We start from the raw sequence: 25,444 nt of genomic DNA, 5'->3' as shown, positions 1-25,444 counted from the left end.
AATGAGAAATTCTAAATGAATCCAAATGGAAGGAAGCTCTTCAAAACTGGACATGGAACATGTGTTAAATAAATTGATGGAAAACCATTTTTGGCTGCCCTTAAACACTAAATTGTGTAGAATGCAGATTTTATGGCTAAATTATTTAAGCCTTAATTTCTGTTTGGTGTTTTTTTTATTTTCGAAATTCGCACTAACCTTACCATAGAAATGTTTCATGGCATTCAATCAAATTGTTCATTCAACCATGTATATATATTTTAGAGCCATCCTGAGCTTTACCACAGGCCAATAGTTAGCCATGGCTCAATAGGTTTCTAGTTCAACAGGAAACTCTGCCCAGGCTAGTTTTTGTATGGCCAGATTGCATTTATTTCATTTACTCTAATGAATCAATTAGGCATGTTTTTTCATCACTTTTAATTCTTAATTAAATATTTAAGCTGTGAATGCAGTTCAAGGGAAAATTTTATTTTTAATATGAACTCTATTTCAACCAATTAGTGGAAACGATTCTTAAACTTCTTTGTATTTTTGGCTTGAATGTTTGCCTAATGTTGAGAACTGTTTTGGCGATTAAACCTCAAATGTTTAACTAATTTCAAGTTACAAATATTGAGTTTCTTCTACACACATTTCCATCTATCATCAATCATTAGATGGAAACACAGACGCTGCATGACATAACCAATCCTGCTGAGACTGAATCTGTATCTGTGGGTTGCGCTGCTGTCCAGTTAACAAGACAACAACAACAAAAACCCACAAACTATCCACACACAAATCTACGTATATCGTATTTATATATCGTCTATGCATCAATTAAGCTTCAAATTCTAACATATATTTTTTTTGGTATGAAACCAGTTTTGATTCAGTTTTACACACACACACAAAATGAATATACACACATTCATTTGGTAGAAGGCGACTGCCTACACCAAAAGCAAAAAGAGAAAGAGAGTATCTCATAGATACAAACTGTTTCCTCTTTACGAGCACTAGCCTCGCTTCAAGTGTAAAAGTACCTACTCGTATGTAAATTAATGCGTTCAGACATCACTATGAATATGAATAAGCCGAAAATTTACCTCTGCCCAACAGAATCTAGTGTATATTCAATTCATATATGTATTTATACGAGTCAAACAGGTGACAGCTGACGGAGATGGGAAGAATATTCAGATAAATATTATATTCTATGGAACTTATGTAATGAAATTCAACAAAAGACTGTGCTGATAGTTTGACGATGGACTAAAGAGCATAAATCACCAAACAAATTGGCACGAGACAAAGACACATTCTTCTCTTTTGACCAAGACACCATTTAAATGTTAATTAATCAGAGAAAACAAGTTTCATTTCGTTGTGAGCCAAACCGGCCGGCATTACTTTTGTTTCGCATTGAGGGAGGTTAGTACTAAAAAGTAACATCATTTGACTTGAAGTTTTCTCTTTAGGCCCTCAGAAAACTGATTAAAAGATGTTGTTTGGTGCAAAAGCAATCCGCAAGCAAGCAAGTTCCATCAACATTTTCAACTTGTCTATAAACTAAAACCGGCTCGGTTTGTCGGCAGGTTGCCAAGCTGCCACTGCCACAAAATTTGCACTGACGACAACGACAACGACACTGACAACGACGAAGAAGATGCGTTGCATTTCACAGGATTGGGACCCAACAACAAGAAGCAGCCAAGTGGCAGGTTGGTTGCTTGTTCTGGTGGTGGTGGCTGATTGCTCTGGACTGAAGAAGACAGCTGCGAAACCTCAGAAGAGAACCAAAACTGAACACCAAACCAAAACTGAGCAGAGCTCGAACCGCAATGTGCCGGGGCCGCTAACAAACTCATTTTTGGTAGCACAACTTGTTGTGGCCAACAGGGAGAGAAAGAAGAAGAGGGACAGAGTGAGAAAGAGCGATCCAGTAGCCAGTGGGAAAAAGCATAAGAAGCAGCTAAAAGAAGGAAGAGGAAAAAAAAAACCCGTCTTACAACATTTCCACTGCAGCAGCTCCCCAACTCCCTCCCCACCCCTCTCCCGCTCACCATTTCACTCTAGCTCCACCACATTCCAACTAGGAAAAGAAATATACATAAAATGTTCAATTTTCTTGCCAAACATGATAATATTTTCATGAAATTTGCCAACTGATAAAATTTATTAAATGATTAATGCATTTACAAGATTAACCAAACAAAATTTCAAAAAGCAAAAACAACGACGACAACAAAGCAAATGCAAAATTTTGTAGATACAATTGTATATAATTTTCTCAGTTTGTATTTGTTGAATTTTCGTGGCTTTGTTTCAATGCTGTATCTCTTTCTCGTTCTCTCCCTCTCTCTCTTTCTCTCTGTGGCATTTTAATGTGACTTTTATTGCGTTTCCTTCTGCTTTTGTTGTCTCATTTGGTATTCAGTTTTATGTTTTGTTTGTTGTTTTGTCTGTTTGCTTTTTCTATTTGTCTGAATGAACTTTAACTTTGACTTTAACTTTAACTGTGGCTTAAAGTGTGAATTGTCCAATCAGTTGTTGTTTCTTCCAAACTAAATTGTTATGTGAGTCTTAATTTAATTAGAACTTTATATGGCTTTCCTCAGTTCAAAATGGCGCCAAAAAGCAGTACATTACATTTTAAAGAAAGTCAAAGAATTCATCAAATAAAGTCTGCAAAAGTTGTTCTTTACTTCTTTATAAAAACGTCTAACAACTTCAAACTCTTTCAATTCAAGGAATTTGTAGTCCTCTGCTTAATTCTCCTCAGTTTCAATGCAAAGTCAATACCCAAAATTGATCATTTTGGCGGCTTTTGTTAATTGGCCAGCCATGGGAAAAGCGTGAAAAGGCAACACCAAAAATGAGTCCCTATGCTCCGCGCACCTCCCTCGTCTTTCCCTATAGACGTCTAAATTCCGCCATCAAAACGCCATAGAGAAATTTTTGACTAGCATCATGTGTCATGTGTCAGTGTCAGGCAACAATCCCTATTAGAATGCAACAACATGGCGCCCACAATCGCACACACACACACACACACACACACACACACACACACACATATCCTTTTTCTCGCTCTCTTGCTCTGTCTCTCTTTGGTAAAAACTTACAAGCTTTTTGTTGTTGTTTGTTTTCCTTCTCTCCTTTTGTTATTATTACTTTGTTGTTGTTGTTGTTGTTGTATTTCAGCGCGTCTGTAATCCGCTTTAGTTGCCAATATCAACAATTGCAACCAAAATGCATAAATGCATTTTGTAAATATTTAATATATTCCACATGCACATTCAATTTTATGATTTCTTTGTGCAGACCTTTTGGAGGACTTATTATAAAATTTTCAAACACTTTTCCCACTGAATTTCCATTTACGCACTTTTGGTTTGCTTTGAACTCCCGAACTCCACGAAACGTGCAATTATTTTTGTTGTATTTTTTGTTGTTTTATTCACATTCACACACAACGAGCAAAACCGGTACCAAGCAGGCGACAGAAGCAGTAAATTATGAGCAGAGGCAAAGAAGTGGTTGGTTTTTGTATTAGTTGCTGTTGTATTCGCTGGCCCAAGAGAGGGGGCGGGTTAGAGACGTTTTCAGTGTAAATATTCCTCAGCCTCGGCACACACACGCGTCCATTCGGCACGGAGTCACAACGGAAACTGAAGTCGATGGTGAAACCTGTATTCTGACTGAAGCCAAAGCAGCCACACGCCAAGTCACCCCCAGTCGGAAATTGGACGACCACGAAGAACGAGGAAGTTGGCAGAGGCTAGTTGATTGAAAATATTGGAAATGCATTTACGATTACTGAAATTTTTCAATCATTTCGAATTTTGGTGTTACACAAAACCAGGCTATAAAGGTTTTGAATGGTTTTCAAACTCAAACTAAATCAATTTCGATAAGTTGTTCAAATTATTAATGAAAATTGAGTGGAAATTATATGTATTATACTTATTTTGAAGCAATAATTCCAGTTTATTAGTGTATTTTCTAAATATTGGATATATGTAGAATTATAGACAACGCAATGAAAAAACAACATTACGAACTCTTTATAATTGAAGTAGTTCATCCACTGTTTATCTAAAATCTACTTTAGGTATAATTTCTCATTCTAAGCTATCTAATACCGGTTAGTTAACTATGTTCTTAGTTTTGTTCTCTCTAAGTCAACTCAGGATACAAAAGTTTTTGAGTTTCCTTGCGACTCATTACTGGAGCATCCCTGGCCCACTGCTGGTTACGACGCTTTTTTCCAACTGGGTACTCGAATGGTTATGCGCTGGCAACATTGTTGCTAAGATAAATGTTGCTTCAACTTGAATTTGGTATCAAACGGCAATAACTTGCCAATACCTAACTGCAGTAGTTAATAATTAACAAGAAGAACTAACTAATCAATTTAAAGCTCAGTTAATATTTACTTAAAAGTTGTACGATTGGATGTCATTCCTGGATTTTCTTTCATCCGGCTAAACATTCAAACACATTTAGATTTAAAATAAACTTAACAAGAAATTATTGTTTAACGTTTTCCACTTTTCTTCGATTTCTTTTAAACTTGAAGAATTTCAATTTGATTCACTAATTTTTATTGAAATACAAATTTTAAGTCTGAATATTATTACAATTTTCCCTTTCTAACAATCCGCTTAAAACATTTGCTTTCATTGAATACTAATTGATTTCTAGGATGGAGTGTGTATCTACTATTTGCCGGTTAGTTTAATTACATATTTTGTTAGCAAATTAAGTCATTCAATAACCACATCCTGTAGGCCGTAGCAACAACTAACTAGGTAACTGAAACACGTCTGTGGCCCCATTACAATTTCAATTTCTCTAATTATATGCAAAATAATTTAATCTAATCCCCATTTAACCAGAGACAAATGAGAACAGGCAACATCTGTTGAGCAGGCAAATACGAAAACACGAAGGAAGCTTTGGACATGATGTTGGCTGGCCAAAATTTAGGTAGCATACGAGAGGGAGAGAGACAAAGAGTTTCCACATAACTGCATAAGGTGCCAAAGGACAATGGCACAACAAAATTTGTATGTGGCTGAGTTCCATCCACACACTTACACACACATACATACGGTTCTCACGTTTGATTAATTGCATTTGGCCTTGTTTTGGTTACTCTTTGCCAAGACATTGATTTTGGTTTGGTTAAAAGTAAGTGGCCAAAGAAGCTAACATAAGGTTATACATTTAAGTTTTCCAATTTGACATTAAACCGAAATATCCACAAACACACACGCACACACACACTTGCATCTGTTTAATACAATCAATAGCAAAAATACTAAGCTTCCACCGACATGTCCTTGCATTTGGTTTATGCAAAACGCCAGCCTGCAAGGCAGAAAAAAACGCACCCAAGAAAAGCCAAAAGGAAAGGTGGAGGCAAGGCAAGCTCTTGCTTCACTGCACCTCAATGGCCATGGGGTCGAGCCAAAGAAACATAACTCAACAATGCAAGTGCAAAAAGCAAAGAGAAAGCAAAAAAGGACGCTGTTTGCAAAAGCGCAAGCAAAGGAGCCGCATCCTGCTGTATCCTGCCGACATTCTCCATAGACTCTCGTTGGCAATTCTATGCAAAAAGAAAATAAAATTTAAACGTTCTTACGCTCAACAAACGTTCGCTCGTTTGCCCATGCATAGTTTATGCCTTCCTCCTGACTCCCACTCCTGATCCTCCTCCTCGTGGTCCTTCCTCTATAAATTTTTTGAATTAAACCAACTGCACAAAATGTCGCAGATAATTCAATGCAACCCAGCAACAACAACAAAGAGCAAACGGGCATTTTTTATAGCATCCGCCGTCATTTGGCCACGAGGGTAATTTAAAAATCCATTTGTGTTTTGAGATTTCGTCCGCATTCTTGGCGAGAATTCACTGGGCACTGGACAACAATTGCGTTTTTTCTTTTTTGGCCAACAAAAACACCAAAAAATAAAATTCCTTCGACTCATAGGAAAACGAAACGAGTGTCTGTCTGTCTGTCTGACTAGATGACTTCGTGACACAATTTCAATTTGCATCGACAGCATGAATTATATCAAATAATCCCCCAAACGTTGGCGAGTCATTTCATTTGTTATTGATATGGAAATGATGCGAAGAGCAAATAAAAAAGAAAGAAAAAGCCAAGTTTAAATTTAATTTAGATTTTAGTGAATGTCACAAACAGTTGAGCCAATGACAGTTAATTTTATTTAGAATGTTAATAGAACAATGCTTTTTCCTTACTTACGAGAACACAACAAGTTTTGACTGGAAACACTTCTCAAATTGGTTTTATTGCCGTTTTCCCATGGCTTCATAGAGACATTTATTTAATTAACATCCTTCACAATCAGCAAAGAAAACTAGTAAAGCAAAACAATTTCAAAACACCCCAAAAAGTCTTCGAAAAAGTTTGAATAGAAGCAAATGTATCTCTTTATTCCAACGCATTGGTCGACAGGTGATGGTATGATTAGACCCAATCATCCCTGTTAAGAAAACCAGAATCCTTAATATTTTGTACAGGTTTTTTTCTCTGTGTATCTCAACTTTCCGCGACCAAAAAGTTTTTGCTGTAACATCGTGTTCGGTTTATTAGCACCGTCTCCGTTAAGTATGCCACTTTACCTATTTCTACCTTAGGATTCTATATATACATATATATGTATATATTCATTCTCATATATATGCATATATACTTGGTATTTGTTATAAAAAATGCATTTGCCAAGTGCATTTACGCAACGCCGGAGCACAGCTGGTTCCGCCTTCCGGGAGGAGACAAACAACTCAGCTCATTAGGCAATCTTCCTTCCTTCCCGCACATAGAGATTCCCCCCCCGTCCCACCACAATACTCGGTTGCGTTTCCGTTCCACCCACCTACTCACTTTGAACAAAATTTGCACTAAAATTTGTGTGAAGTCGTGGGCGTGCTTAAGTAGGCGTGCCCAGCTGCAAAAACTGAGACGAGAAAACTATGTCAAAAACTTTAAAAATATATGCATCACGAAGGTAAAATGTTTGTTTTACCAAGAAGTAGTTGTAGTACCGCCAACAGAAAAAAGAAGAGAATGAAAATATTGCTTCAGAATGTTGGGTAAGTTGTTTGGTTTGGCCGAAGTAGAAGAAGTGTGACAAATACTTTAAAAAGTTGACGCCAGTAGCGTCAGCGGGAGCAGCAGCTGTAAATTATATGCAAATTACGTTGAAACGACAAATACACCGTATCCGTGCGGTAAATCATGCGAAAAACAAAGTTGCCGACAGTCGCCGCCCGGATAGGTGGGAATGATGTTCATGGAAAGAAGGGTAAGGAAACTAACAACACTTGAGAACGTGCGAAACGTGTTCAACGACGTCTCCTGCTTGATGGCGGCCAGTCGGGAGTCCTGCCGGTGCCGCTGAGGTTGCTTGAGCTGCTACCACTACTGCCATCGTCCTGTCATATTGATATTTCTGGCACGTCACAATGAGAGAGTCACGTTGCATTACAAGCAACCATATCACGTTGCCACAATCTCAAGGCTGCTGCTGCAAGTCGATGCAACTTGGCGCTGAGGTCTCAGCCTAAAAGCTGGCAACACCAAACTCGCTCTCACACACAGCCACGGACACAGACACAAGGCATAAACACATCACGTCATCAGCGTGTGCTGTCAATGAGGGGCACTTGTATTGCCCCAGCTAGGCGTACCACAGAAACTTCCTTTCCCCGTCCCCTCCCCTGCCGCAGACCCCTCTCAACAAATGTTTTATAAGTCAGTTTCTCTACTTTTTTTTCGTTTGCATTTTTCCTGTTTTCACAGCTTTTTCCTGCTTATAAGTGAAGTGCAGCCGAAGCGCAATCAGTGCTGGCATCTGATGTGAGTTCTGGCACTTGTAATATTCTACAGCCATAAAAAGCAATCGTCAGTAAGTACATACATAAGACGATTGTAAAAATGAAGGCTTGAAAGTTGTCAAATTGTGTTTGCTTAGTTATGTATACACATCATGTGGATTTAAATAATGGCAAATGCATTAAAATCTTACAAATATTGAATATTTTCGAGCCTATTGCATATTGGAAAGTGCCTCCATTTCACAGCCCTAGATCGGTGACGGATGTGACTTCAGTTAGGAAGTATTACAGTTATTATGCAAAAATGGGTTTGACGATTAATCAATTTTAGATATTTTTTGTGACAGCACTGACAGTTGACTTTTAGCTGGTTTTTCTGGCTTTGGGTGTGAATATACAATTTTTCTGCATTTTTTTATTCACTTTGCACGATTTTTGTTCCTTTTTTTCGCCTTTTCTTTTTGCTCGCTCGCGCATGACTTGATGCTAACAATAGCACTCCGATGCCTCACAGCCTGCTTGTCGTTTCCTGTTCCTTTGCCTCTTCCTGTTCCTCGTACTACGAGCCTGCCGTGCAAGAGTGTGTGTGTGTGTGTGAACGCAATGCATACACAGATTGACAGTCTTTTAATTAAGAAGCCGTCAAAGATGGCGTCGGCACGCTCTCAAGCATCAGCAACAGCAGCAGCATTCCTGCTCTGGCTAAAGGAGTGCAGTGTCACTGGCAATTATGCATCTCGACTTTCAGTTGAAGCATCAGCAGCATCAGCTGCATCCATATAGACCAGCCACAGGAGCCAAAGCTGAAGCATAAGCACAAACGCAATTCAATTTAACGTTTATTCACAAATTAATTGAATTTTCGGTATTCATTGTGCAGTCAACAAGGACACCCTGGATGTCACTAACTGCAGAGGAATTCACACTGTCTCTGATGTTAGACAGATGACGATGATGGATACGAATTGGATCATATGGCCGGCTAATTAACCACAAGATGTCACAGTTTTGCGTGCCAATTACCACTGCTTACCTGACAGACATGACGAATGCCAAAAAACGCAATGCGAAGGCAAATTTGACAAATCGTCAATAAATCATGTCTACTCTGTAAAAGAAATGGTGGGAACCTTTACATCGAATTAATCAAATAAAGTCAATTATAACTTCATATTCGATATTTATTTTTATGCTAGCTATGCCCATTTGCGAGTTTTCAACTCGTTTCCTGTTCTATGTCTATGTTGTCATTTTCTTGTTTTTTGGGAGGGTCAAACTTTCATGTCGAAAACTTTATCTCTGGAAAATTGTGTGCTATGATAAATTTGTACAACTTGATTTAACAGAAAAGTTGCCTTTGACTTGGCCTTTTGTTTTCTTTTTGCTGTTCTTTTACAGTGTGTGTGTGTGTATCTTTGATGATGCAGGCTCAGGACTCTGTTAAAAAACTCGGACAATTTCCCTTTACTTCTATGTTTAACTTTTATTAGAGCTAAAAGTTCGAGGACTTTCTTTAAGTGGAAGCTAGAGATAATAATTGCACAGAGACAGAGAGCAAAAGGAAGCTGGCAAGGACGACTGATGCCAACAGGCAAAAGAGACAAAAGTCCTTTAGATCAATTAAACTAATACTTGAAGTAAATTTTGTTTCTCAACATTCTGCACTCTTAAGCAAATGCAAATGATATTTAAATGGCTGTCGAGTTATTTAAAACCCTCGAGGTACTTACTTACAAAAGAACTTGCATCAAATAATGCACATAAATTTCAAGTGGCAACATTTTTGCAACATTTCCCCATTTGGTCAGCCATACTTTTCTCTAGTAAATGGTTGATTACTTATGCCATTTTCCGCATTTTCACATATGTACGTTCATTCCCTCACTCTGTCTCTCTTTCTCTTACTTGCCCTCTTCCACTCTCTCACTCTCTTTGTGTGTGTGCATAAATTTTGCTAGCAACAATTCAAAAGTTACCATAGAAATTTTCAACTATGTACAACTCTCTCCAACTCCAGCAATAATTAATGTTTATTTTTGCACTTTAATTGGTTATTAGTAAGTACATACTTTTAATGGATTTGACACAACCACACACACACACACACATACACACAAAGAGAAAAGTAATTGAAGCCAAATTAAAAAATTAAGTACCCAGAAATTTTTATGATATGCTTGTTTCGTAAATGTGTATTTATTGTATGTAGGTTGCTGATGGCAACCTCAGCCGCCAGTCTGCCTAGCAGGGTCTTAGTTTAATTGTATAATTGACATTTTATGCCATGTCAGAAATGTTTCACTGTTTGAAATGTGCTTCATTGATTAATTTGATAAGAGCTGATGAAACTAAGAGCAATGAATGAAATCCAAGAAGTGCTAACTGCAAAGTTAAGAAAAGTCTTTAAATGATATTTAAATGGAAAGCGCCAACTAAAATTTAGGTCAATCTTTAGAACATTATTTAAACAGTTCAACAAAATAATAAGTTTTGTGCCGACGAATAGAGTAGAGTTAAACAATGTGTTGCATACTTTTTTGAGCTAACCAAATACAAATTTTTTCGATGGTTCCAGTGGAAACTTGATGAAGAACGAAGAGGAAGTTCGTTGAATCGAAATGATAAGAAAAAACACATATCTGCGGCGAAAAGAAAAAACAAATAACATTTTAATTGTGGGCTAATGTTATCGTTAACCGCTAATGTGGATAAACATTTAACATTTATACTGAACGTAAAACTTGACAAAAAAAACCCAATTGATATTTTCATTTGTCCGTGCATTGGCTTTTGCCTTCTGACCATAATTTAAAGTTAATTAAACAACTATTTGATATTGCAGTGAATGTGCCTCGTTAATATTTGTTTAAAAGGCTTGATGAATGAACTTTGGCCGCCAGCTACTCCTTTTACTCCATCCAATAACTATCTATATATGTGTGTATATACGTGCCTAGTTTCACACATGAACAGACATAAGCACTCTATAATTATAACATATTAATTAAATAAAGTGCACTTCCGCTGTCATTAACACTCACACACACTCACGTATATCAGCCAGCACATAAATCAAGGAAAAAACTAAGCCGTAGAACAAAACAAGAACAACATCGAAAGTGAGGTAAATGCAAATATCACGTCTTCGTCCTCTGCCTCGGCAGGTGCTCGACCTGCAGGCGACGAAAGCCCAGAGTAAGCGAACTCGTTGACATTTGACAATGGCCACAGGAATAGAGGGGAAGGATGCAGTCAATGCTAAAGGCAACTGGTTAGCGATTATCACTGCTAGGCCTTCCCATACAAACACACACACACTTGCCCACTTTAAGCTGAAGCAGATTTTGCTAGATTATGGTCATTGCCAGTGAAGGGCACGGGGCGGGCCAGACCGTTGTCTGTGATGACAAACATTATTTCATTACATTTTGAGCTGAATTTTCAGTTATGTTTTAGCCATCTTTATATTCAAGTTGATCATTTGGCCTTTTAAGCCTTTTCAGAAGCAATGAGGCCTATAGGCAATATTTGGTGGACTAATATTAGTTTACCCATTTTCGGTCAGTTCTGAAAATGTTTGTATTAGTAGCACTTGATTCGACTATATCTTCGAAGGTTATACTATCATAAGCGATATTAAATTCATTTTTGTGTTTACAAAACCAATCAGCAGAAACATAAAGCTTGTCATATTGACACTTGTAAGTCAATAAAGTATTTATTCAATTTATGAACTGATCCTAATATTATAACCAAGTTTTCAATCTTCACCTGCTCGCTAACGTCATCACTGACATTACCATGAGTGCGGGTTCCTGTTCGTGTGGGGGCATGGAAATAATGTCCTCCTCCAAACAGCTAGCACCTATGTGTGTATATGGTAGGGCTTTCTCCTCCACCCAAAGGCAAAGACAATAGCACTCGAGAGTTGTCGCTTGTCTGACGTTGAGTGTATTTGAGCTTCCTTTGTATCCAGCCAAGTGTGAGTTTTGTTTTTGCCGTTGTTGCTGTCGCGTTGCTTCGAGTCGTGCAGCTGATGATAAAGATGAACTCATCATTTGAACTTTGACATCAACGCATCAATGAGTGGCGGCAGGGGAGAGGGGGAGGGCACTAAATTAAATCAATAAAGCGAAACAAATGAATTTTTTGAGGCTAATTGAAATAACCGTAGCCTGATTTGCGGCATTTGTCAAATATTCTAACCAAAAAACCTGTTTATTATATTTATTGCATTCTGTTTGAATAAGGGAAATGAACAAAATTGATTTGGTTATCTTTTTTAACCATTACCAAACAATTTGGCAACCATTTACTCACACTTAAAGCGAAATTTGTCCGACTTTTGGGTGGAGTGGGCGGATGCAAACAAATTACTTGCCACACAGAATACAAAGGATATATATGTACATATACCAGTCGAAAACCATCGCTCATCGTTCAACGCTGATGCTCAAGACAGGTGAACACCGCCGCCTGCTCCATCCTGTGCTCATCATCTTCATACGCCGCAACAAGCAAGTGCTTGTAATTTGCGGCGAAAGCCCAGAGGAGTTGTCGCCAGCTCAAAAGTTGCGGCTGGAAAAGTTTCAAGTCATCAGGAGTAGCAAACACACACAGGCATACTTAGAGCATACTTATACACTCATTCCCTTTTCTTCATCATCATCATCATCATCATCATCAAACTCATCCTTTTGCACTTTGCTAAGCATAAAAATTTATCATCGTCCGCGACAGGAGTGAAGGGAAAGGCAGCGACTGCTTCTTTGAGCTATTTATTAAAGTTACTTAAAGCCTAAACTTCAAATGATTTGCATCTGCTGTTAATTCCCACTCACAATTCATTCTTTTTTTTACTTGTGGTCAACGCCAACCGCATCAAGTAACAGAAGCTCAGCTTGAAATTCAATTTTTATTTTTTCTGTTTTTCCATATGCATATATTTATTCATTTAACTGACAAATGCTCGCCCTCAACTCGTATTTTATATTGACACATCAACATAAACAAATTAACTTGTTCTCATCCTTTTTCTGTCTCCCGTAGTTTTTGCATTTTTATTCAACAGTTCGCAAAAACCAAAACGGCAAAAAGAAGAATAACGCAAACTGACAGCTAACGAAAAACATTAAGTAATAAAAAACCGAAAAACACAATAAAAAAAAAAAGAAAACGGTATGAAAATTCAATGAACAAATTTCCAAAGAAGGTCATTTAACAATTTTTTTTCATCAATTTTTAATAAGTTCAATTTTGGGAATATCTACATTTATTTTGTATATAAATAAGATTTAAATAAAAAACCACCCGTTAAACTTTATTTAAAAGGCTTTTGTGTGAAGGACGAAACTCAAAGGGTTTTCTTACTCAATAGGCCAAAATATACAATAACTATTAATATTTTAGAAATTGGCATGCATTTTATTTAGCGAATGTTCTAAACTAATTGAGACTAAGAGTGGAATATTTCAAATATCATTCAAGTTTTTTACCAAATGGTAGATCTAAAATAATCGCAACAAGAATATTAAACCATCAATACCAATCGTTAAAGAGAACAATTGGAGTTTAAACCGAATAACTAGATAACAAGTCACAAAGGTCTAGGATTCGAATACGGAGCCTACTGAGCTGCATAGCTTAAAGATATGTAATATGGAAACAAGACAAAACGTCTCGAAAATCATTCCCTAGTTTAAAAAACCTAGATTTTTAAAGGATATCGCGATCATATGTTGTGAAATTCAAACCTTCTACTGCCATAAGCAAAATACAAACGTTTGAGCAGTCTGAAATGTTGGACGTACATATACGTTACGGCCATGCTAAGGTTAAATCATTAAATCACTAAATCATTTGCAAACAATGTATGTCAAAAAAGACAATAAAATCAATATTATATACGCAAATGTTGGCATGTAGCCACAATAATGAAAATGCATAAAAATAATAGACGCTTTGGGAAGGTGAACCGTTTGCAGAGTATAAATACATGAGAAATCAAAGTTATCCATTAACACAGATGTCAGTCGAATAGTAGAAAACGAAAAATGCAGATGAAAGTCAACATAAAATGGAAAAGCTGAGAATCGGCGGCGAACCAAACATGAAATAAGGGAAATTGTAAATGGTCGGCGAAAAATGTCCTCGAGATGAGGTGGCGAACAGTTTTTGGGGTTACATTCGAAACGTTCTGTCAAAATGATGACAACCCCGTGAACCCCTCACCCCACACCCTTGCCTCCTACAATCTGCTATCGTTTTTTTGGTTGCAGCAATCAGGCAAGTGTAAAAAAGTGTTGAAAATTGCCAGAAGCATTTCGCGCTTGAAACAATGAAACAACAAACAAACCAACAGGATACAGCAGCAACAACAAGACAACGATGACAATGACAAGTGCATATAATGACTGCATTTAAATGGGGTTTTTTCATTGAGAATTTAAAGCTGCAAATAAAGTCATTTAAATCAGATGAATAAAATTACCATAATTTATGCAAGGCTCGACTCGATTCGTGTGCCTACGCGAGCTTCTCTTACACGAAACTCCTGCATAGCGCTCCAGTTCTCGCCGAGTGTGTGTGCAAATAACTTGGCCACCATGAAGTTAGTTTCACAATTACAAATTAAAAACAAAAAAACAAAACTTTGAGTTTGACATGCTCTTTGTCTGTGATGGTTTTTGTAATTAAAAATTCATCATACGCCACGTTGGCGCAGTTCAACGTTTCAACAACCAAAAAGGGAACTGAATGTGAGCTTGGGGTAAAGAGCTAATTGGAAAACAATGAAGGCTTGGGCTAGAGTTATTTATGAAAACGGGAGTTGCCATAAATTTGATTTTACAATATTTTCTTGCTACCACTCTGTACACAGATAAACTTATGTATGTAAGTATAAGAATACAATAAAAGTCCTTAACAATTTCCTCAAGAACTTTTTCCACTCCACGCGAAAAAGGAAAACTACAATAGCAGCAGCAACAGCAACAGCAACATCAAATTTGTTTCTGATACTTGGAGAATTGAAGAGTGAGTTCTTTTCGAAGGAGTAGAAGGACTAGATCTACTTTTAGTCTTGCCCTTTTCTCCTGCAGCCCTTGGTCAGGTAATTGAAAAACTTTGAATGCTTTTGGCTTTTGGGCTTAGCGGACGTTGGCCAGCAAATGGAAAGAAGGAAACTTTTTTTCGCTTAGTTTTCGCAATGGAAAGTTTTCAGCTTGTTGAGCAAAATGCGGCAAAAACCAAAAATGCAAGTTTAATCAATTGGCGCGCTTTAACATTTTGTCCCCCAGCCTCTCACCTTGTATGTACACTGGACGCTTTGATAGTGCTTCGGTTTAACTAGGCCAAAATGTTCAATGCGCATCAATTGGCATTGTTGTTGGCTCAACTTTAACTGGCACCCCTTTAGCACCCTCACCCCCTACCAGGCACCCGCCCAACTTCCGCTCTGCTTAGCCGCGTCCAAAAAACGGAAATGCACAAATCATGGACCAAGCCTTTTGTAGCTGCTGCTGCTGTCACTGCTGCCACCGCTTCAGTTGCCACTATTCGCGCGAGTTTGCAACTAAAAACGGAAATATGAATGCAACATACATATGTGAATGTGGGTGTGGGTATGGGTGCGAGTGTGGGTGTGTGGATAAGCATGAAAATTGCAAAAATTATATTGAAAACAGGGCCGAACTTACAAAAATGCCGCCCACATTGTTGAAGAGATTACCTTTTTTATATCTCCAAATATTCCCATGTACATTTTTTTTACTGCGAAATCGATAATCCTACTTTTTGCTATAAAAAGAAGTTTAAAATATTTTAAGCACTGAATAAAGGACTCGATTTTATATGCGGTAGTATTCAACGTTTTCCAAATTCTGTCACTTTTGAAAAGTGGTTTTGCTTGCCGGTAGTTTCTCTCTTTTCTCTTCTTAACTTTTTTCTAAAAGACCTAATCATCGGCCATATTTCATCCTCTAATCTTAAGACGAGTCGAGTATTCTTTGTAATGAGTTCAAAACTTACCAATAATGTTATTCTTTTGCCCCTCTAAGGACTTCAGAGAGCGGACAATTAAAGTTAGAAACGAGAGAAGGCCAAGAAGGAGTAAAATTGTGAGACAAAAGGGAGTATGGAGTACAAGAGACTGGGCGAAGAATGAATTAAAGGATAAAAGTATTCAGCGTTAGAGAGTGGAAGAAGAATCGGAATTAAATTTACCGAAGACTTTGTCCCGACAATAACCGAAATATGAAATATAATATCAAATTTTGCCCCGACTACGAAAAACATACGAAAAGTAAATGTATACGCTACAAAACTCTTCATTTCAGAATGTCCGAGAATACTTAAACTAACTTCGTTTACAATGTCCACTTTAAGATTTCCAAGAAAGCTATTGAATTTATATATGTATATGTATGTATGTGTTTTTTACTCTCTCCTTTTTGCACAGGAGACAAATCCAAAGTTAATTTGAAAGTACTTATGCCATTGAGGCCAAGAGTAGTTTCAACTTACTGCTTACACAGTTTCACCGTTAAGCCACGCCCCCAGCATGCCGCCCATGCCACCAACGACGACAACGTCAAGTCAAATAAGAGTAGGAAAAAAATGGATGGCAGGCAAACAAAGCCAAAAACCAAACCAAAACCAGAAACAGGCAAACAAAACAAAAAGAAAGATGGCAAGCAAAGCAAAGTCTACTACTGACATACATACAAATGAATAACCAAAAAGGAGCAGAAGCAGCTGGAGTAGGAGTAGAAGCAGAACTGGTAAAATCATGTTAACACATGCTACTACCAAGGAGCGAAGCAGGATGGGGGGAGGATCTGCATCTGTCAGCAACTTGGTCACGTTTGCGCGAGCAATTGAAACTTAAACTTCAGCATGAGATGTACAACAAAATTTGTATGCAACAATAGCAACAAATCTGCAATTGTGGACAGCGTTGGGCCAGAGGGGTAAAGAACATAAATAAAAGCGCACAACTACAAAATAGAATCATAACACAATGCTAGTTAAACAAAAAGTTTTTGTTCCATTTTTTGTTCAGCACTTTTCCTCTCTTTCGTTTTGGGCGCAACGGAAACGGAAACGCATGTAGCGGATTTCAAACTGAATATTGGCTGAGAACAAAAAAAAAAAAAAACGGCTTTTGACATGAACTAAAAATGGGCCCAAACAAAAGCCAAGAAACAATACAGATTCCGGATATTTATGAGATTATCATCTTTTGAGTTCATTGACATTGTGTGCAGTTTCTAGCACCAATCCACTTCATGAAATAATAATTAAACCTGGTCAAAACGAAAAAAATGGCTTCTAGCCAATTAACCGCAGCAGCAGCACCAACCTTTTACACTTCTCCTGCAACGAAACAATGGTGTCCATTGGCCAAAAAGCCAGAGCCAATGGCAATCATAAAGTCCGTTGGTCGACGGAAATTGCAAGTTGCGGTTGCAAAAAATACGGTGCAAAAACTAAAGGTGGCAGAAGGTCTCAGCCACTAAAACTTTCCTTTCACGGTCTAAGCTTGGCCACGTTGCTGCTTCTGTTGTCTTCGCTTTGGCAGCTAAACGGAAATTGCAAACTGCGGCCAAAACTCCGCCATGGGCGTAGTTTCAACGTATTATCTCGACTTAAGTTCTGAGAATACGCCATAATCCCACAAAATCCCAATAATAATAATATAACGATAATATTCTCATAAACCTGAAAAACTTTGCACCGACAAAACCGGAAATATTTCATGGCAAGTCCAGACTATTGACATTTCCATATATAACAATTAATAGTATAGTATCAACTCTCTCCAAACAAGCCACACAATTTTGTTCTTCTCCTTTGTTTCTCGGGAAAATTTTACATCCTGACAGATTTTTCTTTTTCAACTTTCAGAGCTGCTTTATTTAACTAAGCCTCTGTCTGTTATTTATTTTGCTTCTACCATAACTTTTTTTTTGATTCCCCAAAAACCTTTTTTACCTTACTTGATAAATATTTAATGCTGTTCCATAAATATATTTTTACATATGTATATGTATACAAATATTCTGATGCTACTTTTGTCCTTCTTTCTCACTAAATATGAGCTTGAAGCAAGTGCAATGCCTGAGGCTTATGTTGAACAATTTCTATTGATGGCCGCCTATCAGCAGTCAATTCCAATTCGTGACGTTCGGAGTTGGCGTGTACCCCAATTGGCTTGATATCCAACTCAACATGATCGTATTCGGGTTTTTTGAATTCAATGTCAACTGTTTGATGATTTTGAGCCGCTGAATGTTGAACAACTTCAAATGCAATTTCATGGGATGGTCGCTTATCAGCAGACAATTCCAATTCGAGACGTTCGGAGTGGGAGTGCCATTCGGATGGCTTGATATCCAACTCAACATAATGGTGTTCGGGTTTCTGGATTTTCACATGATTTTGGTGTTCGTGTTGAGCAATTTCTAGACCAATGCCATTTGACAACTTGCGATCATTATCAGGAGTTAGGTTCAATTCAATAAGCTGGGAATGCTTCTGTTCTTCCGAAGGCTTGATTTCCAGTTCAATATGTTGGGTTTCGGGCTGCTCAGCATTGTACTCAATCGAAAAATGATTGTGGATTTCTTCATGTTTCTGTCCCGCTGGTCTGACCTGGGCAAATATGTGAGCATATGGATCGACTTGTGGCTTGGCCTCTATCACTCTAGTTGGTGGTGCAGCCAAAACTGAACCCGCCATCAATATCAAAACTATAGCTGATTTCATCTTTAATGCGTGCCTCCAAAAACAGACTGTGATGCCAAATCAAAGCCAACAGGCATCTTATATAGTCCAAAAAAAGCGAATATTTTTGTTATCAGAAAAACAGAAGCTGTTTGGGTTGTTCCCGGAGCGTACAAGCGTAATTGCAGTGAGATTAGATATCAGACGCAGTGCGCAGACATCGACTATCATTCTAATTAAACTTTCAAAAACGTAAACAAAAAGAATACAAAACTTATTACGCGATTTTAATAAACTACTGTCAATTGGATATCTGAATATCATAGATGCGCACCAAATGATCATCACCACAGCTCGCCAAATGCCAAAATTGCTGCCGACAGGGACGAAATTGCAAACGTCGCACAGACAAATGATGGGCCAAACTAAAAATTAGAAATTTTATAAATTGAATGATGATAAGTTGATTGCAAACTTACTTCTTATTTAACTCGCCTAATTGTAGCCATTCTCCTTGGGCGAAACGATAGATACGAATATGCCCACTCTCTAGACCCAATGCTAAAAGATAAGCCTCATTTTGCGAAGACAAGGCACTCTTGGCAAATGCCACAGCAGTGACAGACTCGTTTTTAAGCTCCAAAGGCTGACCAAAAGCCTGCCAACCTTTGAGTGAAGAGTCGTTTATGGTTCCATATTTGTGCCAAACAACAACCTTGCCATCCCTTGAGCTAGTGACAAAGAGTTTACCATCGTGAGACCAATCGCAAGACCAAATAATACGCAAATGTCTGCCATTTGTTTTATCAGTTGAGGCCGCCAGAGAATAACTTGTCAAGGATGTGGGATCGTCGTGTTGTTGTTTCTCAAACAAGCACCAGCGGCGATCACGAGATACTGATAGCAAATATTGTCCATTGGGTGAAAAACTTAGTTGAGTCACTGTCAATTGATGACCGCTTAACTTTTGAAATTGCTTCCAAGTTGATGTATTCCTTGGGATAAAAGAAAAACAATGGTCGAAAGAAAACGCACTAAAGTCAATTGATTAAACTTACCATAGTATTATCTGAGCATGCTCTGCTTTAGTAGCCTTACAGCTGGATGCCAATATAGAGCCATCTGAAGTAGCCGCAAGAGCATAAATCTCATAGCCATGACCATACAGTTTTTGTAATTCTGGCCACAAAGTGTTCTGCATTAAAGCCTCCTCTTGTGGAGGAGTTTGCAATTGAATTGGAACAAAATAATTGTCCGGATACCCTTCCTTAGCTGCACCAGAATTCTCTGTATTTCTCTCGACTGTATAAACTGCTTTATTCGAAAGACCCAAAGATGGAACCGAAGCACCCTTGGGTAAGGCTTGAAGTTTAATAGAAAGACAAATTTATATCAAATAATCTCTTTTGTAACGAATTTTTTCTTTCTTACAATCAAGCAGAGAATCGCCAGCTGTATCATCCTCTATATGGCAAATGTGACGAAAGTTTTCTATAAAATTTCCCGTAGCCTGGAATGTACGCACAATTTTTTCCTCAGCTCCGCTTGCAAATTTATACCGCGAAAGTAAAGCTAGAGCTTGCATATCATAGCCATGTACCTGAGGCCGAGCCAGCTCGTGCCAAGTGGAATAAGAATCCTTTTCATTTTGCACCCATGGGGCATGTATTCTGGTTGTCTGATCTGCCGAAACAGTCATCACATATGAGCCCTGCTCTTTTTCCCAGGCCAGATCTCTGACTTCGCCATAGTGTCCACCCACAATGACATTCGATGACCACAAGTGCGGTTGTTCTTTGTTTTGATTCCATATGTGAAAGCCACCCTGGTAGCTGTGGCCCATTATCGAGAGGCCATCATGTGAGAATTTTCCACCGTAAAAGCCCATGGAATTGCCACCAACTTCTCCAACTCGAACCTGTTCGAGCCATATGCCCTCTTCTGTCAGTGACCACACAATCAAAGTTTTGTCTATGGAGGCAGATAGCAAACGCAATTCTAAAACGAAAATCGAATGTAAGAATTAAATGACATTTCTTCACTAGTGTATGTATATACTTTTTGCTAACCATCATTTTCCGTTTTATGCCAATTTATACCATAAACCCAGCCCTCGTGACCATAGAGAACTGATTCCAAAGACACAGCATACCATGACCGCTCTCCTAGCCGTACGATAGTCTCTTCCACCTTAATCTCCTCCCCATCTTCACTTAATTGCGCCAACTCGGTTTGATTATTTTGCACTTGTTGTTGGCTGCGTGGCGAGATTCTCCAAAGACGTATAAAATGGTCTTGTGATCCACTGGCCAAGAGTAGATCATTTCCATCAGTTACAAAGTCCAGGCCACGTACCCAATCTTCATGTCCGATGAACTTATGAATCAATTCAAACTTGGACTCCACTGAACTTTCATCTTGGCATTTTGCTTCTGCTAACCACAACGACACGCTCTCATCATCACTAGAAGTAGCCATTAAAACTTGATCACTTTGTGGTAATACAGTCAGACGTAGGGAGAAGCAAAATCCTCCCGACTTGACTTGAACAGTTCGAAAGCAATTAACTTTTCCATCGTTTTGATAAATCCACAGTTTCACGGTATTATCAGCTGCAGCCGTAGCCAACATCCAATCACCAGTTTTACGACAAACACCATCTACAGCATTTACTCCACTTGTGTGTTCAGCAAGTGCTGCAAGCTTGGTGGTCACATGACCCTTTAAATCCAAAGACCAGAGTACAGCCAAGCCGTCATCGGCCCCAGAGATTAGTTTTTCGGTATCCAGCCACCTGACAGTGTTCACTCGCTTTGTATGCTCCACTAGAGTATGTAGAATTTTTGCTGAATTTCCTTTATGCTAAAAAAAATATATACATTGATGAAGACCTGTTTCAGCAGTGAAATGCTTTGTTTTTACCCTGGGATCTAGTATGGCCACTGCATTGCAGGCTCCATAAGCGATCAGACCGTTGGGTCCCCAATCTGCACAATCAGTACAACGATTGCAAGCCACCGAAGTGTAAATATTTTCCACTTTTATTTGCATCTTTGAAATTGCTGGCACGTGTGTCGGCCGCAGTGGCTCTAAAACTGAATAACAACTGTTGGGTCCCAATCAGCTGTTTTAGCCAATTAAGTGTGCCCACGTATTTTTTTCTGAATCCCACTATTTTAAATACAACGGTTAATGGCATCTTCTCGTTGAAGAATACGTTTTTTTCATTGTTTATTTATTGCTAAAGTCTGAGATGAATAACCTTAACTTACCAACATCGTTGTCGCGCGGCTATTTGTAGCAAAATACAAAAACGCACATTACACAACCCCACTATTATTTTCTTATTTATAAACACCAGCACAATAAATGTTAGCTTACTCAAATACAGGGTGTTCTCTGTTTATCAAGCTTTGATCGCTGACTTTTTAATCGAAAATATATCGATATAATAAAAACATTAAACATCTGTTTTTATTAGCACATTAGTTATTTAATCGAGTAAAATATTTAAAATGAATAACCTTATAATTTGTTCCCTAAGGCAAGGTCTGTTAAAACGCAATTGTCTACAAATATTGCGCTATAATCTACCAAGCTTTGCTGTCAAACTACCGGCGCCAATCAAACAATTCACCACTGTATCGCGGGCGAAGCCTTTTGAGATAAACACCAATGTACCAAAGGATGTGATCCTGTTTAAATATGAAAATCCAAAGTTTTATAATATGCTTAATTTCTTTGGTATATGTCAGTTTGTTTTCTGGACCTATTTATCACATTTTGCTTTTACCACACTAAAAGATGCACCTGTTGTGGAAAAGGAAGGTGAAGAGCTAAAGTGGTTTCAGCGCATAAACTTGGGTGAAAACAAATATAAAAATGGCATAACGATATGCAGCTTTTTAATAGGTAAGCGGTAGCCACGAATAATATTTTCATTCATAAATCTCACAGCGACTTTATTCCTCAGGTTATGGCATTCTGTTTGCCGTATGGATGTTTACATTACGGTCAGTACGCTTCCTTATTTTAAGAAAAGGAGGGCGTGATGTATCCTTTGTGACTTATGGGCCATTTAATCGCAACCGCATTATGACTGTTCCACTTAAATGCATCTCAGCCGAGGAATCTCGTGAATTGGCCCGTGTGCAGCTGCCAATTAAAGTTCGCGAAAAGACTCTCTACTATATCTTAGATATGCGAGGCGAATTTCGAAATCCACAATTGTTTGATTATACAGCTGGATTGAAGCGACGCATTTAATTAGTACTTTTTTTTTGTAAATATATTTATTAACCTATTGTGTAAAAATCTTTGTGACTGAATTTTAATAGATGGGCTCAGGTTTCTGCGTGAGCAAAAGGCCAAAACGCTTCTTGATGGTTATTCGTTGACGCGAGTACTTATCCTCAGGCGAGAAACGTGCTGGATGTGCAGATAAAGTCGGGCGGCCGTCCTCAGTGCGTTTCTAAATAAAGACAAACAACTTTCAATCACATAAAGCTCCAAACACACTACAAAATATGTGAATCTACCTTCAGCGTGTAAACGCGGTCTCCATTTTCGTTAATTGTATACATGAGATACATTTTGGGTATTTTATAATAAAATATCAGCAGTAAATAAAAACACGTGCAGACGCTACAGCTGAGATGGCTTCGATGAGTGTAATTGAATCGATTCATTCCAGTCATCGATGGTATCGATGCTTTTAACTATCGATAGTGGTTCGTTTTATAAAAACGCTGGCCACACTCAAGGTTTAAATAAAATAAATTTTCTTTTACAATATAGAAATATTTGAAATGTCAAGCAAGTCGAAGGCTGATCAACTGCACAAACAAACACTTCGAGATAAACAGAAGCGCATCAAACCTGGTGAATGTCAAAAATATGTTCGAATTGTTTTAGATGGCAATTTAACAACCTTTTCACTAGGCCAGGATTTAATTAAACTATTAAGTAGCAGTGAATTTAAATACGTAATTCGTCAATTGCCTCTCAAAAACTGCATCGTTTGGGAACGCAATGTAGGCCAACTGACATTGGCAACAGCCACAGAACTTGACGAGGAATGGGAGATAGAGAAGCATGTCGTAAAAATACTTAATCCTGTTGAATCCTGTGTGGGATTGGAGCTCCAGGCGGCCTTTCCGGATTCTCAATACACTGTGGTTACATCGAAACCACTTTCCTCCAACACCTTAATCGAATTTCAACTGCTGCAAAATTTACATGTTGAACAACTAGGTCATCAGGATCAGGCAAAGGAGTTACATGATTTGCTTCAGCGTCATTTCAAAGCTATAGGTACAAATTTTGAACAAAGTTTAGTTACCAGAAAGTTTTCTGAAATATATTTTCCTATTTTTTTAAATTTTCCTCTACAGCCGAAGCACCTTATAAACAACAAAAGAACGCTATATTAAGCAATTTCAAAAAATATTTGGCGAATGACAAGAAGCAATGTGTTAAAGTGGAGGGTGGAAATGGATTTAAACGACTATGGCAGCAACATTTAAATCGCCTGCCTTTAGTTACATTGGATATTGCTGATTCCATTATATCTCAATATTCTTGTCCAAGAAAAATGATTCTTCATTTCCAAAAGGACATAACGGCATGTGAAACTTTGGCTAATGTAAAAATCAAAAGAGGACAAGGACCGCAACCAATGCAGACAGAAAAACGTATTGGAAATGTCTTAAGTTCGAAATTGTATACGCTATATAATGCGAGAGACGAAAATAGCTTGCTTTAAATATTAAAAAAAGAAAATTTCAAAAAGTCTATTTTCTATGGATTTAATATTTAGTTAGAAGTAAAAAATCACAATATTATGTTCTTATATATAGATAAATTGTCTGCGAAGTAATCTAAATTAAGAGAAGAAATGGAAACAATCAGTCGCTAAGGCTAAAACTTATGGCTTAAAGAGTGGCCAGTATCCTTGTAAAACCTAAACAAGCTGACAGGCAGGTTTGTCCCAAGCCCCAGACCATGGCGTATATAGGCGACATAGGTAGGGCAGATGCGCGATGTACAAATGCTATAACTGCACTGCTTATAATACCGCTCGAAGCCGGAGACAAGAATCCCATGACCAAAATTAAGATCGAAAAGAAACGCCCAAATTTATGTTTCCGCAGTGTAACAAAGGCTACTAATGCAGCACAAGTGTGGATGAAAATCGATGAGAACAGAGCCCACAGAAATACATGATACCACATTTCCCGAAACGTATTAAGCCTGGCCTGGGTACGAAGCCCCATTACATCAGCAATAGTGTCCAATTCATCAGTGTCGTCGGAGAACATTGTATACTCTATATAAAATACCTTCAATGTTCCGCTAGTGGTATTAACCGTTTCCTTAAAGTTTTTAATTAGTTGATATGACTTTCCAGTTGATCATATGGCCCTACTACAACATAAACTAAGGATTACATTAAATTTTATTTAATAAAATTTGGTATTAACTTACGTTTTTACATGTTCTCATCCCCCTTCCAAGCAACAATGGGCAAATGTGGAGTAAATTCAGTGTTCCCTGCTATAACATTTTTCTTTCTTCAACACTTTTCCAATCAATTGTTTTTTTGAGTTTTCAGTTTTATCGCTTAGCTTTAATTTTCGTTGACCCCGTCAATATCGTGCACAGTTTTTAGAGAATCATTTCGGAATATGTCAATTTATTTAAATTAAATTGTTAGAAAATTGCTTGTTTCTTTTTATTTCTATTGCTTACTTCTCACTTCCCAGCTGACTTTGTGGAACACATCTAACTTATGCCTTAACCAACACTGCAAAATACTGGATATGGGTTTGTCTCAGTATTTTTGCAGGCAGTGTTGTATGA

At 37.9% G+C, this 25,444-nt stretch overlaps 7 protein-coding genes across 10 annotated transcripts in view; 2 read left to right on the top strand and 5 right to left on the bottom strand.

Annotated features, from left to right (window-relative positions):
• Window positions 1-3,178, bottom strand: part of stan (Protocadherin-like wing polarity protein stan) — a 45,480-nt gene extending 42,302 nt beyond the window's left edge. For 2 of the 3 annotated variants that reach the window (XM_068291197.1, XM_068291199.1), the window contains exon 1: window positions 3,111-3,171. The gene's annotated coding sequence lies outside the window, so the exon portion shown is untranslated. Of the gene's footprint in view, window positions 1-3,110 lie in introns of all 3 variants that reach the window. The other variant, XM_068291198.1, reaches the window with a different exon arrangement.
• A 14,769-nt stretch (window positions 3,179-17,947) lies between these two features.
• On the bottom strand, window positions 17,948-18,598 carry LOC137577851 (uncharacterized). The gene has a single exon (XM_068291408.1). The coding sequence runs from the start codon at window positions 18,596-18,598 to the stop codon at window positions 17,948-17,950; it is 651 nt and encodes a 216-aa protein (XP_068147509.1).
• A 251-nt stretch (window positions 18,599-18,849) lies between these two features.
• On the bottom strand, window positions 18,850-21,677 carry Elp2 (elongator complex protein 2). The gene is made up of 6 exons (XM_068290903.1): window positions 21,506-21,677; window positions 20,653-21,445; window positions 20,015-20,581; window positions 19,642-19,945; window positions 19,063-19,578; window positions 18,850-19,008 (listed from the first exon to the last, which is right to left on the bottom strand). Exons 1-6 carry the CDS (start codon window positions 21,632-21,634, stop codon window positions 18,885-18,887), a joined length of 2,433 nt encoding a protein of 810 aa, XP_068147004.1. The 5' UTR covers window positions 21,635-21,677; the 3' UTR covers window positions 18,850-18,884.
• A 333-nt stretch (window positions 21,678-22,010) lies between these two features.
• Window positions 22,011-22,897, top strand: LOC137577022 (transmembrane protein 223). The gene is made up of 2 exons (XM_068290381.1): window positions 22,011-22,495; window positions 22,557-22,897. Exons 1-2 carry the CDS (start codon window positions 22,099-22,101, stop codon window positions 22,847-22,849), a joined length of 690 nt encoding a protein of 229 aa, XP_068146482.1. The 5' UTR covers window positions 22,011-22,098; the 3' UTR covers window positions 22,850-22,897.
• On the bottom strand, window positions 22,811-23,278 carry Nop10 (Nop10 ribonucleoprotein). Its single transcript, XM_068290384.1, has 2 exons — window positions 23,122-23,278; window positions 22,811-23,054 (listed from the first exon to the last, which is right to left on the bottom strand). Exons 1-2 carry the CDS (start codon window positions 23,269-23,271, stop codon window positions 22,914-22,916), a joined length of 291 nt encoding a protein of 96 aa, XP_068146485.1. The 5' UTR covers window positions 23,272-23,278; the 3' UTR covers window positions 22,811-22,913.
• Window positions 23,279-23,316: 38 nt separating this feature from the next.
• mms4 (Methyl methanesulfonate sensitivity 4) lies at window positions 23,317-24,378 on the top strand. Its single transcript, XM_068290380.1, has 2 exons — window positions 23,317-23,896; window positions 23,977-24,378. Exons 1-2 carry the CDS (start codon window positions 23,392-23,394, stop codon window positions 24,345-24,347), a joined length of 876 nt encoding a protein of 291 aa, XP_068146481.1. The 5' UTR covers window positions 23,317-23,391; the 3' UTR covers window positions 24,348-24,378.
• Window positions 24,377-25,369, bottom strand: LOC137577023 (transmembrane protein 170A). 2 transcript variants are annotated; one of them, XM_068290383.1, is made up of 2 exons: window positions 25,070-25,369; window positions 24,377-25,021 (listed from the first exon to the last, which is right to left on the bottom strand). In XM_068290383.1, the coding sequence occupies exon 2, from the start codon at window positions 24,901-24,903 to the stop codon at window positions 24,517-24,519; it is 387 nt and encodes a 128-aa protein (XP_068146484.1). In that variant the 5' UTR covers window positions 24,904-25,021; window positions 25,070-25,369; the 3' UTR covers window positions 24,377-24,516. The 2 variants fall into 2 exon arrangements, with proteins under 2 accessions (XP_068146484.1, XP_068146483.1); XM_068290382.1 differs by having other exon boundaries at window positions 24,377-25,009; window positions 25,070-25,368.
• Window positions 25,370-25,444: the final 75 nt, after the last annotated feature.

This window comes from Drosophila tropicalis, unplaced genomic scaffold, assembly GCF_018151085.1.
Source record: "Drosophila tropicalis isolate 14030-0801.00 unplaced genomic scaffold, ASM1815108v1 contig_593, whole genome shotgun sequence".
NCBI lineage: Eukaryota > Metazoa > Arthropoda > Insecta > Diptera > Drosophilidae > Drosophila > Drosophila tropicalis.
The sequence above is the reverse complement of the archived record's forward strand: the minus strand, read 5'-3'. Positions and strand labels throughout refer to the sequence as shown.